At 42.5% G+C, this 16,461-nt stretch overlaps 1 protein-coding gene across 1 annotated transcript in view; it reads right to left on the reverse strand.

Annotated features, from left to right (window-relative positions):
* The window catches only part of igf2r (insulin-like growth factor 2 receptor), a 52,161-nt gene that overhangs the window by 11,832 nt on the left and 23,868 nt on the right, over window positions 1-16,461 (reverse strand). Inside the window, exons 15-35 of the mRNA XM_069686450.1 lie at window positions 14,940-15,090; window positions 13,080-13,248; window positions 12,799-12,914; window positions 12,533-12,686; window positions 11,118-11,294; window positions 10,936-11,031; window positions 10,733-10,834; window positions 10,312-10,474; window positions 8,730-8,906; window positions 8,323-8,469; window positions 7,996-8,174; window positions 6,569-6,656; window positions 6,200-6,409; window positions 5,964-6,094; window positions 4,632-4,735; window positions 3,997-4,130; window positions 3,581-3,777; window positions 3,261-3,387; window positions 2,995-3,126; window positions 1,557-1,716; window positions 19-127 (exon numbers count right to left, since the gene is read on the reverse strand). Of these exons, the coding sequence (XP_069542551.1) occupies window positions 19-127; window positions 1,557-1,716; window positions 2,995-3,126; window positions 3,261-3,387; window positions 3,581-3,777; window positions 3,997-4,130; window positions 4,632-4,735; window positions 5,964-6,094; window positions 6,200-6,409; window positions 6,569-6,656; window positions 7,996-8,174; window positions 8,323-8,469; window positions 8,730-8,906; window positions 10,312-10,474; window positions 10,733-10,834; window positions 10,936-11,031; window positions 11,118-11,294; window positions 12,533-12,686; window positions 12,799-12,914; window positions 13,080-13,248; window positions 14,940-15,090 (3,023 nt within the window). The remainder of the gene's footprint in view (window positions 1-18; window positions 128-1,556; window positions 1,717-2,994; window positions 3,127-3,260; window positions 3,388-3,580; window positions 3,778-3,996; window positions 4,131-4,631; window positions 4,736-5,963; window positions 6,095-6,199; window positions 6,410-6,568; window positions 6,657-7,995; window positions 8,175-8,322; window positions 8,470-8,729; window positions 8,907-10,311; window positions 10,475-10,732; window positions 10,835-10,935; window positions 11,032-11,117; window positions 11,295-12,532; window positions 12,687-12,798; window positions 12,915-13,079; window positions 13,249-14,939; window positions 15,091-16,461) is intronic.

A 16,461-nucleotide genomic window follows, 5' to 3' on the forward strand; every position in this document is an offset into this window, starting at 1 on the left:
ACTAACAAACACACTTACCTGCTGCTCGCAGACCAGGGGAGTGTGGAAGGAGAAGTAGTGTGTGCAAGTCTCAGCCTTTGAGTCGATGAGGACCGGCTCTGGAGGGGCCGAGTTCATGTTAGGCGGTCTGTAAAAACACAAAGTAAATGTTCAGAACATGTTTTAGTGTTAACATTGCAAACAAGATTATCATACTTCTCAAGCGTCTGTCAGCTTAAACTGTTAAACCCTCATATAATTTATATTGCCTGAAAAAAGGGAAATGTAATTAGAGCAGGAAAAGTTTCAGGCTTGGACTTTTCCCACTTCCTGTCTCCTTTGAAGCATAACAACGTAATAAAAAACACCCAAAATAGATGGAAACTTCTGGATGCTTGTATTTACAGCTAATCGCACTGAATGAGGAGATTTTAAGATTTATTATTTTAACAAATTACACACAGAAAATAAATGTTCTGCTTCCCTTCCACAGCAGAATAGTTAAGAGAGAGAAATGTATCTCTGTGTTTATCAGTGCCTTCAAATGGGGAGTCCATTTGAACGCCCCCTCTTGTAAAGTTCACGACCTTGTCATGGCATTTTTTTGATATGTTTGCTGATGTTTTCAGAATTGTCGGAGGCCATTGAAGTTTAATATTTGGTGTATTTTAATATAAGGTGGTATATTCTTATAGAGTTTATGCTTTTTAATCTGAAAATAATTTAAACACGTCAGACAGACTAATATTTTTCTCTGTCAACATGTCATTTCTTTATTTTCTGCATTACATTATCCATTAGCTGTCAAACGCCCATGATATGACTACGTGCTAGAGCTAACGAGATCCATTTAATCTAATTCAATAAAGCCCAGTGAAGATGTTAATAGAGTAGGGCAGTATTCATTTGTATTTCTAAGCGGTTACTTCTCTTAGGCTGAACCTGTGGTGTTTAGTTGGATACCTTGTAAACAGCTTAATTAATACTTTGAAGATCGCTGTGTCCATAATTTATCTTAAAAAAGGGAGTTGAACAGTTAGGCTGGAGGTATACTCGCTTCTTAACCTTGCGTTCTCGTACACAACCAACTGCGTCATGAACGTAATTGTTCACATACTTGTCTGTGCACTACGCGTGTTACTGGAGGATACCTCTAGAGGGCACACCAGAGAGCTCAGGCCGTATGCAGGTACCGTATGTGCAGGATGTTAACAACAGATTTCCACGTTGTCTTTTAAAATGGAACTTATCTGTCTCCAGCTGTTTGACAGGCATGTTTGTCTCTGTGCAGCGGCAATGACACATCGTACAGATGTGGACAATTGTTGTCCCTGCTGCTGTGCTGACCCTGTCACACCCCCTCTGCCTCTACACTGCCCCTACTGTTCATGTGCAGACTGCATCTTACAACCGCGTAGCGTTAACTTTTAAGGACGTGCACAGCCGATGCTCCCAACAGATGAAAGGAACACGGGGCAGCCATCATGCGCACTCATAGTTAAAAGCAATAAAATCTCCGGCTTCACGCTGAGGACTGAGGAGAATACAACAGAAGCAGATAACACAGGTGCTAGTACCTGCAGATGAAGTGTATGATGGTCTTGTGCTGCAAGGTGGGGTTTGCTGGGCAGGGACTTCCTCCTTCATAGGTCAGCTCCAGAATGTGATCCTTGTACGAGAGCTTCCTGCTCGCCTGACCGGCGCTCACCCTTGAATTACCGTCTATAATACACACACCTGGAAGAGATAGATATAAGAGAAAGCTTCAAAAGAAATGAAGACACAAACTTTGATATACATGATTATTTTAAATGACAACACAGGCACTTCTTCTATACAGTTTTCCGCTTGTGTCTGTGAATTCTTGCAGAAATAAGAACACCTCTCACGGCACACACATTACTTAACATTTCTATTATTGTATTTACGCATTAAGAATCTGCTCACTCAGTGCCTTCCAGTTTACAGAGTAATATCTAACGGGTAAAAGAGAAGTCAATAATTGGAGGAGTAATGCAGTTTGAGTTCTCAGCTGTGACGCATGCGCTCAGTGTTTCATAAACCAAACAAACGTATGGGCAGAGCTAAACAGTGACCAGGAGAAGTGAATGAATTCCCAGCAAACCCCCCGCCTGCTCTGATGCCAATCTCGTGTCTTCAAGTTGTGACACAAACTTTCCCAGATGTTCTTATGAGGAAGTGAAAGAAAAGTTGTTTTTAACATAAATGTGTAACTTCTAAGGCCATGAAAGAGGCAGTCTGCAGGCGCTGTGAAAGCTAAAGACCCTAAAGACAAACATTGTATTTACTCTGTGATCCGCTGTGATAACGAGACATTTCTGGTTGTTTTCTCGAGATCTCAATTTATTTATCTGAAGATAACAGAGCTTGTTTTCTCGTGATAACGGGATAGTTCTGTGTCGATCTAGAAAACAGAACAACAGGCTGATCACTGATCTTACAGAGCAGGACATGCCATGCTGCCATCACCCACACTAATGAGGTAAGTCTGTTTCTATGTTTGTTTGGTGCTTTTGCAGCTCCTGATCATCTGATGATACAATGGTGCAGCGAGGAGTTCAGATGGGAATGTCCTTTCATTTGCACTCCTGACTAGTTACACATTGAGTTCACGGAAGCATCACATGTTGAAAACAAATAATCTCACTCTGCACGGTTAAAGGCTGATCAGGTTGCCTGAAGGGTGATTTTGTGCTGAAGACGTGCAAGCAAGTGACCTTTGAGCCTTTGAGGTTCTGCAAGTCTGTCGTGTCTGACTTGCTTTTATAACGCGTTTCATGAGGGAGATATAAAGTACAAAGCAGAGTTGTGCACTGACGGATACATCAAGAAAAATGGCCACCAAATATTGTAGCATATATGACCTATTTTGATGTGGTCTTTGCAGAACATGCTATGCTAAGTAATGCAAACATACAAAGCATCTTGCTTTAAATCATCAAAGTGTTGTTATTCCACAAGTGAACGGCTAAATAGTAGGATGGGTGCACGTACCGTTTCCAGGGCTGCATCCAGCGTTGGTCATGTTTCCACAGATGTTCATGCGGAACATCTTCCTGTGTTCCTCATGATCGTACACGATGTAGCCTCCTTCCTTTGTCAGGGGGTTGAGATCAAACATATGACCTGACAGAGGGAGATTAATGAAGAAACTTTTGAAGGCTGCAGTTTTTTATAATCACTAGACAGTGAAATGCTAAGAAAATACTAAGAAGAGGTATAGTATACAGTATACACAGTGTATATAGAAGTACTCTGACCTGTAGCGGGGTTGGCGACCCTGCAGTCGTCATGCTGGACGGCACTGAGAGGGCAGGCAGCAGCTGTTAACCAGAGGAAGGTGTACACACAGTCCTCGATGGCAGAGATCAGAGTCGGCCGGGAGTCCTGGATGTGAGACAGGAACACATGCTTTGTCACTTAGCCGCGTTTTCTTCACTGATTTCCACGTGGACCAGAAAAACTTGGGAATTAAATTGCGTATCTCAATGAAAAAGATTTAACTTCCTGTTTCACTCCCAGAAATGGTAACTCTCTTCCCACTGTATTACGATGTCCCATGTATGTATGCATCCCTCACCACTTTGTCTTTGTTGCACTTGAAGCGGATGATGCTGCTCCTGTTGCGGCGTCCGTCGGGACAGGCCTGTCCGCTGCTGTACTGCAGCTTCAGGACACTATTGTCCCACGTCGGACCAGACTCCACCTGGCCCAGACTCATGTAGTCATCCCCGACCTTCACACAGGACGCTGCACTGGAAGGACACTTCCAAGAACCTGATAACGAGGTCAGCAGAAGGTCAGCTTCAGGATTTGATTCGATTTACTTTATTACAGTTAACTATAATTAAGTTATAACCAAATGTATAATGATGACTGCAGACAATTGATTTACAAAACGCTCTCTGGCAGTTTGAATTCTGTTAAATTGGATGCTACAGTTTAACTGTATGCTTGCTAAACAAAGAGAACAAGAGTACGAGCATGCACACAGACCTCCCTGCTGCACCAGCGACCTGCAGACGTTGATGTAAAACTGTTTCCCTGTGTCATCAGTAGAGGGCTCCACCACCCAATTCCGAGAGTCCATAGCCAGCGGAGAGAGGTCATATGAGTGGCCCTGACCATCACTGAGGAGAACACAGACATACAGAGAGAGTCATAGGTGTTAAGAGGTCTGAATGGCTGACTATATATTACATTAACTAAACTATGTCTAAGTTTTGCCTGTATTTGATAGGACAGCTGAAGAGTGACAGGAAGTATGCTGACGAGAGAGCGGGGATGATGCAGGTGAGGACTTCTTTTGCACATGATACATTTTGCTTCTAGTGTCTAAGTCCCCTCACTTGTAATGTTGCTGCTTTTAACAACATTGTTCCTTATAGTATTTTCATGAATCTAGGTAATAAAGCTCAGCTCTGTTGGAATAAAGTCTTTGGAAAACTTCTGCCTTTGGATCCGAGAGCAGCTGGAAGTGTCGATATCTAAAACATGAACTTAAAACGTACCTCTTTAGACTTAAAGTGAAAGAGTTGAAGGAGTGAGAAACACCTGGACGAGAAAAGTGTATAAAAACGGATGGAGAGGACTAGAAGAGGAGGATGAAATAAGCAGAGGAGGATTGTTACTTGTAGGAGCAGCTGGTGGTTTTGACTGGGACGCAGGCCAGAGCGGTGGGCCAGCTGAACAGGTAGGTGCAGTCTGGAGTCTCCTTGATAAACTCGGGCGCTCCCTGCGGATAAAGACAACACAAAGACCTGGGGTGATTTTCTTTGATTTTTACGCACAGAAGTGTTAGATAACCAGTGTGACATTGTGTGGAAAGGTGTTTATTTGCTCTCAGAGTCAGATTGTAAACAGCAGGTGGAGCTGTGCTGCTACCATGGATTAATTATGGCTGCCAACTGGTCAACTTCTAGTTCAAGATCGGGGAAGAAGAACTGATGTCACGTGATGATAGCAACCAACAACAGTGCAGTTCTAGCAGCGAGTGTTATGTTATTCAGAGCTAGGGAAATCATAGAGAATTGTGAATATTTTACTCTGGATAATCCCACAAATAAAACAGATGCATGCACAGCATGCAGAGGTTCAGTTTCACTCTTGTGGGGCGTGTGAAAACTGCCACGTCTTCTTGAAAATGTCCCAAAAGTCTGAATTATATTAATTTATATTTCTTCTTTTTCATTAATGACTTAATTTCAATCTAGTTGATAAGAAGAACTTATAAGGGATTCATTCTGTGTATTCATTAATGTGTTACAAAAGAATTAAGACAACAATGATAGAAAACACCGACTCTGACACCTTTAAAGAGTTAGCAAGAGTAAGTTTACTACATATAGTAGATAACAGTCATTTTGTCATTTCAATAATATTGTATTTTCTTTTATTAGTTGTCTCTTCTACGAAAGCAGCTGTTGTGGTACCGTGCGCTGCATGTATCTAATACCTATGCAGAGTAAGACATCGCGCAGAGGGAAAGGGCTGTCTGTCGCCGAGGTGAAACAGAGACAAAAAACTAAAATCCAGCGTACACTTAAGCTGAAATGTTTGTTTATATGTAGGACTCTTTAAAGTGGCTAAAGTACGTGGTACTCCTGACCCCACCTGCAGCGGTGCTTAGCTTAGCTTCTGTGCAGGAACTCCGACCGGCTTCTTCAGGGGCCATGCTGACTGTTAGTCAAAGCTTTACACTGCCTTCTCTACCCTTTAATGGCTTCAAACTTACTTATAAACTTAATTATAATCATTTTTTAACTATGCACCTCGTGAATTTTAAACCTTTTAGTCCTGCTCTTTTGAATTGTAAATCTGTGTCATTTATTTTTTGTCTTTCATTGTGTATTTTATTTTGATTTGCCTCAGTCTATGAATGTGCTATACACATAAAGCTTATCAATTGTTATTGTGAAGGAAGTGAAGAGTATCAGAACATCTGGACTTTGTGTGAAACTCACAGGGTGTCGATCAGGGTGGCAGGTGAAGTAGATCTCGGTGGATCTTTTGTAGATGTTGTGACAGGTCTCTCCATTAGTGTAGTTCAGGATGAGCTGGTCGCCCACATAACTCAGATCCTGGTTTGCCATTCCTGCACACACACGAGTGTGAAAACACAAACACATATAAGCGATTATAATATAAGAATAACGACACAAATACATAAATTGTGGTTATTTTTCAAACAATACTGTACCTGCAATCTTGTGTGTCTCCCCATCGACCTGACAGGAGGAGACAGTTTCGATGCCCGTGTCTTTGTGCGTGCAGATGCCTCTCTGCAGCCCCTCGCATATCGACAGGTGGTAGATGTACTTTTCGTTCCTGACCGGGTAATCTTTGCCCTTCAGAGAGTTCAGGTTGAACTCGAAGCCACTCCTAGGGTCCCGAACCTGACAGTCAATACCTGGGAGGATCAGAGAGGCACATATTACTGTCTCTCTCTATCATCAAGGTTTAAGTCCTTGTAATAAAACTTATTTACAGCTTCTGATATTATTGATTTTAAAGACATTTTTGCACAAATTGTCAAACAAGGCAGTTTGAGATTTCGACATGTTTTTACCTTTCGACTTCCTGATAGGGCAGGCCTCTGAAGTCCTCCAGATGAACACATATTCACAGCCGTCTTTACGGTCAAACATGGGGGAGCCCTGCAAACACACAGACACACATAGAAAAGTCAGTCAGTGTCCACTTATGGTGTTTTTTGCTCTGGCAGCGACCCACGACCTCAATTTCAGAGCGCTTCTCACCGAAGTTTACTGTTGCTACGTTACTGAAGTTGTCTGGCGGTACTTCCGCTTCCCTTGATAGTGACCGGTAAGTTTGTTTTAAATCGCTCTCTATGCTTAATATTTGCTTTTATTCAAAGGAAGAAAACATAAAAACAATTGAAAGGAAGCGTGTCCTGGCATTAGCAGCAGCTCTACACCTGGGAATTGAACCCTGGAAAAAAAACATCATGATTAGCTTCTCCTCCGCCATTGTTGTTGACAAAGTTGATATCAGAATTCCCGCCCCTTCTTGATTTTGATTGGTCGATGAGGGAGAAGTGACACTGATGAGCTGTTCCAAAAGTTGAACTACTTTCAACTGAGAGCGCTGTGAGTGATAAAAAAACAGCCGATGCAGAGAGCATTGAGGACGCTGAGAACTGAAAACACTGAACTGCATTGATTTTGTATAAAATTAAATAATCACTTGTTTAGTCGATAAATTGAGAAACAAAATGTGAAAAATGTGGTGAAGTGTCATATTTAAGAAGCTGGATTCAGAGAATTTTTTCCTCTTTTTTTCTTTAAAAAAACTTTTCGTTGACGGCTAATCGGCTAATCGTTGCAACTCTTAAGCACGGCTTTCCTCGACCAATCTGATCCACACTTTACAAACTTACTAACTGAAGTGTTTTGTATGATTCAAGTGTATTTTCTTTTGGTTTTTGTATGTACTAACAGTGATTGTATTTTTGGCTCCTATTAAAAACAGCCTCTAAGAAGCAAACCCTCGCTAAGACCAGTTAGGGCTCGATCAGACGCTGCTTTTGCGTTGCAGAGCACCTCGCATTTTCTTCTGCTCTGTGCTCCTCGCGTTTTTGAGGAAACGCTCTGAGCGCCTTGAGTTGAAAAAACTTCAACTCAAAGCAGAAAAGTGCCCAACGTCATTTCTTTTTTTTCTCATGTCCAGTTGGATGAATGTAGAGGCGGGCCTTCTGTCAGTTTACAATATAACAGTTTGGCACTGACAGCTAATGATTGGTGGTTGCCTTGACAACAGTAGAAAAAAAAGCCGCAGCGAGTTTCTCTTTTTTTAACTGTAGGCTTCAACAAAAAAAGGCAGTGCGGCGTGCCTCGCGTTTTACAGCCTGCAAAAAGCTTTCTGTCTGATCCGGCCCTTACACTCCTCTTTGTTGTAATTGCCTGAACATAACTCCTTAATAACATTATGTAACAGCTCAGTGTGTGTGGTCACAACAGGAGTGATAACACTCACCGGGTTGTCGTCGCACTGAAGGATGATGCGTGTCGAGTAGCGGGATGTGGAGCCACACTGGTCTCCGTTCTGGTACACGATGCTGATGGAGCCGTCCTCGGCCGCCTGCGGCCTGGACTGAATGTATCCCAGGTTTAAACTCTTCCCATCAATCACACCACAAGCACCCAAAGGGCCCACTGCAAAGTGAATGCAAAATAAACTGTTTTGTTCTTACGTCTTGCAGGAAAGAAGAGGCCAAAGTCTTACTCCCTTTGTGTTTAGTGTTACATATCTTTATTATTTATTATGAAATTATCATATTTATCCGTTTACAAGCACACTGACCTGGACAGTCGCTCACAGGAGGAAGGGGTTTGCAGACGTTGATGTAAAAGCTGCGCGATTTGACCACACCTGTCTCAATGGCGATCCAGGGGCTGTCATCTGCATCGCGCATCAGGTGACTGAGGTCATACTCGTTACCCTGGGAATCTGGATGCGACAGTAAATATATTTACACACAAGAAAAGGAAGACGTGGTTGACGGTTATTGAGTTGGTCAGACTCTTAGTGACATCTTGTTTGTCATGATTTCAACAGGAAACTTTATTAGCATTAACAAGCAGAATAACAGGAACAAAAATCTTACTAATTAGGTTTTTACTGACTACTTTACTCTACATATAAGATCTGTGTGTGTGTGTGTGTGTGTGTGTGTGTGTGTGTGTGTGTGAGTGTGTGTGTGTGTGTACCGATGATCTGGCAGTCGACCGGAGCAGGGATGCAGGCCAGAGCAGTGGAGAACTCGAAGAGCACGTTGTGGACCACGTGGTGAGCTGAAGAGCCCATGTCCTCTCGCAGCAGTTTTAACGAGCCGGGGTGAGAGGTCGGATCGCACACGAAGTTGATGATGAAGGTGTCACGAGTCGCTGATGAAGAAGGAAAGTTAAACTGAAGATTATTGAAAGTGTGACAGAAAATTGTAACACAAAAAATAAGGAAAATTCTGATTTCGCTGTGACTGAAGCGCCTTTTTTTCACCCACTAAAGTCTAACGTGGCATGAATTTCTCTTCTGTCACTCGTTTTGTTCCCAGTTTTGGAAATCTAAGAATCACAACTTTTACGACAGTTACGTTAAACAATCACAAGGAAACTATATTTAAATCAACTATTTCACAAACAACCAAACCGTTAGTTCAGTCTATTTTTTTTACTTTTTCTCAGCAACTGGAGCCGAGTGCACCAGCTGGGTTTAACGTTACGTCCGACTCAGAGCTGAAAGTTACGACAGACATTAAATTACGCCCTCAGCACCAGTTAGACTTAAGCCCTGTTTGTGTTGCACCTGGGAGTATCTTTTACACCTAGGATGGAGCAGGCGTTTGGAGAGTCAGATTAAAATCCAAGTTAAAACAAACGGTAAAAGTAACGGTCACAAAACTTTAAAGAAAAACACAGTGGTAGCGCGTCTTGTTTACAGGACACTTAATTAAAGGGTGTTAAGACGAGAGAGAGTCATCCATGATCGGACCAATCGCTGGAAATCGAGTCAGCTGTTCGAAATGTTTGATTTAATTAAAGAGCTCTCCCCTCAGCTACGGCATGTGTCAGACAGAGACAAGGCGCTGTCCCCGCCCTGCAGGTGCTGATTGAGCTCAGATTTTGCTAACGGGGGGGCCTTTCCAAACACCTTGATAAATCTACATCGGACAACGGCATGCTTGATTATAATTAATGATTGCAGCGGTGATCAATTTCCTTGTCGATAGCTTTTGTTTGTTTGTGTGTGTTGTTCAGTTTTGCTGTGAAAAAAACTTTAACAACTCTTTGAGTTTCCCTTTTCGCTATCCGTAAAAGGTATTCTTCTTTTGTTTTGTTTTGTTTTGTGTTTCCCACGCCGTCTGTAGATAGTGTGATGGGAGAAGTTAGAGAGTGGAGATGTGTGTTGCTTTGCAAAAGTCACCTCTTTACAAGTGTTCACGTGGACGCGCATCACAAGACCTGCCGCAGCTACGACCGGTACGGCTGTGAAGGTAACCGCGGTTTTGTGAAGCTGGCCGCGGGGTGGACCCAGTGACCTTCATCACCGCTTCTTTATCTTAATAGGAAGTCTTTATACATTCATTATTTATCTGGTTTTCTGTGCAATAAATCAAGTCAATGCAACAGTTAAACAGTCAGCATCCCACATGACTGACATTTGCTATTCAAAACTTGCAGCTGTAAATACAATAAATGCAAATCCACCAGAGATGTTAAACTACATTTAAACCATTAAACGTGAAAACATGACACCAAACATGACTCAAACAGATTCTCGCATCCTTGGTACCTGTTGGATTGTCCAGGGGTCCCTTATATGTGAGTGAGAGCAGGCCGTCGGTGGAGTACTGGAGGGTCTTCTCCACCCCCACCGGGTTGGTCGCATGCCCGTCTTCCAGCTCACAGCCGGCCATGCCCTGTCCACACTCTGCCACGTCTGAGCAGATGTTCACCTATAGGGTTGGGGAGTGGATTTAAAGAGGGATGTTTGTCCTAATTTTATAGATACAAGTCTTAAAATTATGATTAAGAAAGCAAAATAAGCAAAGGAGATATAGCTAACACACGAAGGAAGTTTAATCAACATCTTTGCACAGTCCCAACAAAATACATAATAAGCTTTACCTTACATTTTAGAGCCTAAAAGAACAGAGATTTTATTGTTGGAAATAAAGTTAATCAGAAACTATTCTGACATTCAAATGTCTTACCAGGAAGTCCTTGCCATTCCCACTTGTCCTGTATCCAGTCTTAGAGGCTAAAAGCTGAAGGTTGAACTCAAAGCCAGTGTTCGGATCCACCACAGCGCAGCTCTGAGGCACAAAGACAGCAAAGCCAAAACAGTTACGACTTCAAAAACAGAATGAAAACAACTCAAAACCTCAGATATGAAATGAAATATCAGTTAACTCACATCGGTCTTGGTGGTTTTGATGGCGCAGGCCGCCCTGGTCTCCCACATGAAGTTGGCGGTACAGTTCTGGTACATGAGGAACCTCGGGCCCATTGACTGCACAGACACACGAACAGTCTCACACATCAGATACATGCAGACAACATGTTGCTTAGATGTTACGCTATAAACAGCAGACTCACCAAAGACCCCCTGGAGCAGACCAGGTGGATGCGTGTCGTGTATGTGAGCTGCTGGCCGTCTGACACGCAGGAGGAGCCGTCTGTGAACTCCAGCAGCAGCCGATCCCGAGCCTCGATGATCGGTCCTCGCTTGGAAATACCCATGTTACTGACTGATACCCCCTCCTTTGGAGAGCCCTGAGGACAGAGGGGAGGAAAGGGCCCATTTATCTCACGTAAGAGACGATACAACACAGTTAAAAAGGTGTCCCACGTTGCCTCTCTGTATGCTGCCTTAAAATTGAAGAATATGAATGATAGACTTTCATATGTATTCTCCTCGTGCATGGCAGTTTTAGTTTGCAGACTTAAAGCAGCCAGTTTAAATCTATATTTTGTAATATGAATGGATCAGATGATAATGCACAGTGTGAAAGGAAAGCCCTAGTTTGAGGGTAAGAGGACAAGCAGAGAGTTGAGCCACACAGACTTTTGACCTCTCTCGCTCTCGTTTTTATAACTTTGGAAATGGAAAATTATTCTATACCAATTTGTATTTGTCTCAGTAAATAGTTAAACTTCTTACCAATTGGTCGTGTGGATTTTATTGGTGTGGAATACAAAAGCGGGAATCATTAAAGCAGTTTAACAGGTTAATTAAATATCAAAGTACCGAAAATGTTGTCAACCTTATCCACAGGTTTACTTTAAATGCTGTCACATCAGTGTTTACAGACACAGCAGGCAGCTTTTATCGGCAAACACACGCTGCCTCACACTACCTGCTCAGCACCACAAGGCAGACAGAAAAGTTTAGCTACTAGTTTGTGGAAATACTGGAGCCTTTTGCAGCTGACATGGCTACATATAGTGGACTTTTGAAGACCAAAAACTGATCAAAAAGATAGTGATTATAGAACTTAGGGGAGCCAGGAGGAAAATAAACATCACTCCAAAGGCTATTAACTTCTTTTAAATGGACTTAAGTTGCCTACAAGTTTAGTTATTGATGGTTTAATGATGAATGAAACTGTGTATGAGCAGGGACTAAACAGACTGGTGATCGGTGCCTTTCCTTTCCGAATCCCCCACTGCTCGGGGCGCATGCCCATGTGCAGCCCCCTCACTCTGACATCTCTCCATAGTTGTTGTGTGGTGTTGTTTGAACCACCTTAAGCTCAACATCACTTCAACAAAAAGTTGGTGTTAGACTGCAGGACATCGAGGACTCCCCTGTTTTACTGCTTTGCTCACAGGTGATTAAAGACTACAAGAACCTGCAAGTCCTCTGAGACATCAAACTGGACTAGCAACTAGCAACATTGAGGCAGAGTGTAAGAATGCTCAGGGACAACCAAACCTGCTGAGCAGATTTTTCATGTAAAAAACAAAAAAAAATGCTTAAAAAAGACACCGTGTTTGTAGCTGCTACAGACCTGCTCTGATGTGTACTTCATCTGGCAGACAGACGCGTGGCGGTCGCAGCCTAGCACAGCATACAGGGGTCGACATATGTTGATGTAGTACTTCTTCAGGTTCAGGGTGTCAGTCATGTCCATGGCCTGCCAGTTTGAGGTGGAGCGTGACAAGCTGGAGGAAGGAGCAGAAGGTTCAAGGAAGACTGTGAATATGAAGCCTAGAGTGTTATCTTGGTTGCTTGATAAATATACGCAACAGGGCAGAATATTTATCCATGCATTACCTGGATAAGTCGTACTGGTCAAGAGTTTTGGGGTCCGTCACCAAACACTCATGAGGCCTTTCAGGACATGCGTAGGATGTGTACCAGCGGAAGTTGTAGGTGTACTTGTCCTCAACCTGGATTCATTAAAAACACAAGATTAAAATCTGATAGATGTATACAGCTCATAAGATTCACCTAAAAAATATGCCCTAAAGGGGCAGACTTAATTAAAAATAAATACACAGCATAGAGAGAAGCAGTTTAAACAATGATAGGAAAGAGGAAAGGAGGAGTGTTACCTGGAATTCGGGTTTCCCAGCTCCAGCTTCTGGGTCACAGAGGAAGGAGATCAGCGTGGACCTGAGAGTGTGTTGCTGGTTGTTGTACTGGGAGCCGTTACTGTATGTCAGCTGGATCTGGCCGTCGTAGTATGACAGACGGGAGTTCGCTTCCCCGAGACTCCAAGAACTGAAGGGACAGAGAGACAGTTATCATCAGATCATGTGTGCTGGAGTCTGTGCTCTTTCTGCGACCTCGAGATTCACTCTTTTTGGAGGATTTTGGACGGACCACAGAGCGGATACATTAAAAGGATGGAGCATTACTGTATCTCTCGCACCATCTCACTCTAATTTCACTACAATCGCCTCCTTGACCTCGACAGAGGATTTTACAAAGCTCTAGACAGATAAAACTCAGCTCTTTAAAGAAGGCAAGAGCAGGGAATATATCTAGCAGGACCGAGCCCCTGCACTTGGAAATGAAAGGGTAATTTCAGTACTTATTTTAGGGTTTAAATGGCTTATGTGAACAAAAAATGTGTAATTGTTTAAATAGATTACCAGGCAGCCGGCTGACACAAGCTCAGTGTTTCAAATTTACACCAGACAGAGTCTAATAGAGAAATTAAATTTGGCAGATGTGTGACTAAACCTCACTAAAACTAAGCATGGCTGAAAACATGGCTGAAAGACGAAGTCTCCAAAAAGTCATACATCCAAAACCAAGCATGGTATTTTACAGAGATGTGGACTTGAGACTTGGTGACTTGGACTTGAGTTGACTCGAGTCACTGTTTTGATGACTTGTGACTTGACAAAAAATAAATGGCTTGAGACTCGACTTGGACTTGCAAGTTAATGACTTGAGACTTGACTTGAGGCATGATGACTTGGATGACTTGTGTTTTCAAATGATACAATTCAATGTTGTCAACTTTCTGTCTAACTATCAAGTATGTACGCAGCACAAACTGGGAGTCATGATTGGACGACTCAAAAAGCTCCCCAGTATGTGATTGTCATGATTGGATGACTGGCTGTCAGTCAAACTCCTCGCTATGGCAACACGCAACATCAAAGCCCCCAAAGAGAATCCTCATCAGTCGTACTCGTTACTACTCAATACGGTCTCAGAGCAGACCATCATCATGGCTGCGTCTGTGCCAAGATAATACCGATACAATTCATTGTCATACTTTCTGAACAGGTTACATAAATTGGCCAATAATATCATTTTTAGACGAGCTGCTAACACCTTGTCTTTTCTCTTTATAAAGACCGGATACTACAGGTAAGAGTGCTGGATCTTGGGTGGAAAAAAAGTGACTTGACTTGCCTTAACTAAGGACTCGACTTGACTTGACTGGAAAAAACCTGTGACTTCACTTGACATGCCAAAGAAAAAATGACTCGGGACTTGCTTGAGACTTGATCAAATATGACTTGGTCACAACACTGGTATTTTACCTATATCCCCTTTCTCTCTCCCTGTATGTTTATACTCTGTTCACATTCAACATGAGCTGTAAGTTTTACAAAGTCAGCAAAAATCCGACACTAAACAGCGGCACTTAAAAGCATTTAAATCATAATAAAAACTTCAATATTTATCAGAAGACGCCGCACCTCAATTAATGCATTTACGGGAGGGATGTACCAGCTGGCAACTCTAAAACATTTAAAGAAAATTGTCAGGAGTGCATGTGTGAAAGGGGCTTAGGGTTGACCGCTGGTACGGGATAACATGGATAATTAAAACTTTAACAGTCATATCTTTGTGCCACTTTGACCTATTAACCAAGAGAACACGTTAAAAGGGGAAAAGGATGGAAATAACATTGTGTGCTCCTGCTTGATTGTTTTGACTCCTTCTCTCACCTCTTCTCGACCTGGCACGCTCCGGCCTTCGCAGGACAGTGCGCAGCTGTGACAGGGCCGCACACGTTGATGTAGTAGTCGTAGCTGCCGCTGCTCAGGTTGTAGAAGCCCCCTTCAGCTTTGGTGAGAGGCGACAGGTCGAAGGAGAACTCTGTGGAGCAACAGAGGCCGGTTAGAGAGGAGAAGAAAAGCTGCACAGCAAACGTGCAGAACTGAAAGTGCAGTGGGAGAAGTGATGCAGTCGACAGCTAGGTGGCAGCACGAGTCGGTTATTTAATGATTCACATGAGAAGTCAACAACATGTGACCCAGAGTGATGTTTATGAGCTTTTTCTACTGTCAAACACACTGTAAAACAACAAACAGTGTTTTAATATGATCTGGCACTGCCCAGTGATTGCAGAGTTTTATTTTACATCACCACATCATTTAAATCAATACTATATACTCCTTTATCATGTTGTGGTTTCATAACTGCAGAGAATCAAACGTAATACAGAGGTTTGGTGGGGTTGCTGGTCTTTTTTCTTGTGCTTTACTGTTTTCTTCTTTTTCTTTACTCATATATTTTTGTTTATCTTGTTTTAACTACGTTGTTAAAATATCTAACAATTGAGATTTGTCTGTATTTTTACCAATAAAAACATAATTTTCAACAGCTAAAGAATATATGTTTCGTGTTGAAGTCTAATGGTCAAAAACTGTTGATAAATCGAGAGCTAAAACCATCACTGAATTGATCGATGGAGTCTAATAAAAAATGAGAAGCCTGCTGCTGCTTGAATGTTATCTTCATAGCTTTTTGCTCGCCTCTAACTCCTCACTTCATCCTGAAACAAACTCTGTTGGATACCTTCAGCCAGGTGCAGGGCAGTGTTGCCTCTTTACCATCACATCTCCACCTGACTGTGACTGATTAAGAAATTTGCATCATGGTTTGCATCGGACTCTTCAAACTTTATAAAACTCAAGATGATTTCCTTTTTTAGCCAAACACAGAGACGTGCTGCTTTTTAAAAAGCTTGTCTTCCCTGAAGAATGAATGTTGCATAAATACAATAAGATATTTTGTGTTCTGAGTTGTTTATTTCAGGCTTGGCAGGGTATTGCTACGAAAAAAGGGCGCCTCTAACCCTGCAACTATTTTGATAATCTGTTCATAGTTTGAACAAGTAAACTGCCCCTGGTTCCAGCTTCACATATGTCACCACACAGGTATTTTCACCTTTATTAATAGTACAGCTGAAGAGAGACAAGAAATATTAGGAAGAGAGTGGGGATGACCTGCAGCAAAGGGCAGAGCGCAGGAGTCGAACCTGTGGCCGCTGCGCCGAGGACTGTAGCCTATGTATATAGGACGCCTCTATCCACTGGGCTAAACCAGCGTCCCCAAATTTGCTGCTTTTCACTGTTTTATAATTTAGTATATTTAGATTTTGGAATGATTTTCGATGCTGATGTCCCTGTGTATACATGTGGGCTTCCTCCCACAGTCCAAAGACATGCTCATCAGGTAGATTGG

This window comes from Semicossyphus pulcher, unplaced genomic scaffold (assembly GCF_022749685.1).
Source record: "Semicossyphus pulcher isolate SPU_LCO1_2020_fin unplaced genomic scaffold, fSemPul1.0.p SCAF_11, whole genome shotgun sequence".
NCBI classification, from domain to species: Eukaryota; Metazoa; Chordata; class Actinopteri; order Labriformes; family Labridae; genus Semicossyphus; species Semicossyphus pulcher.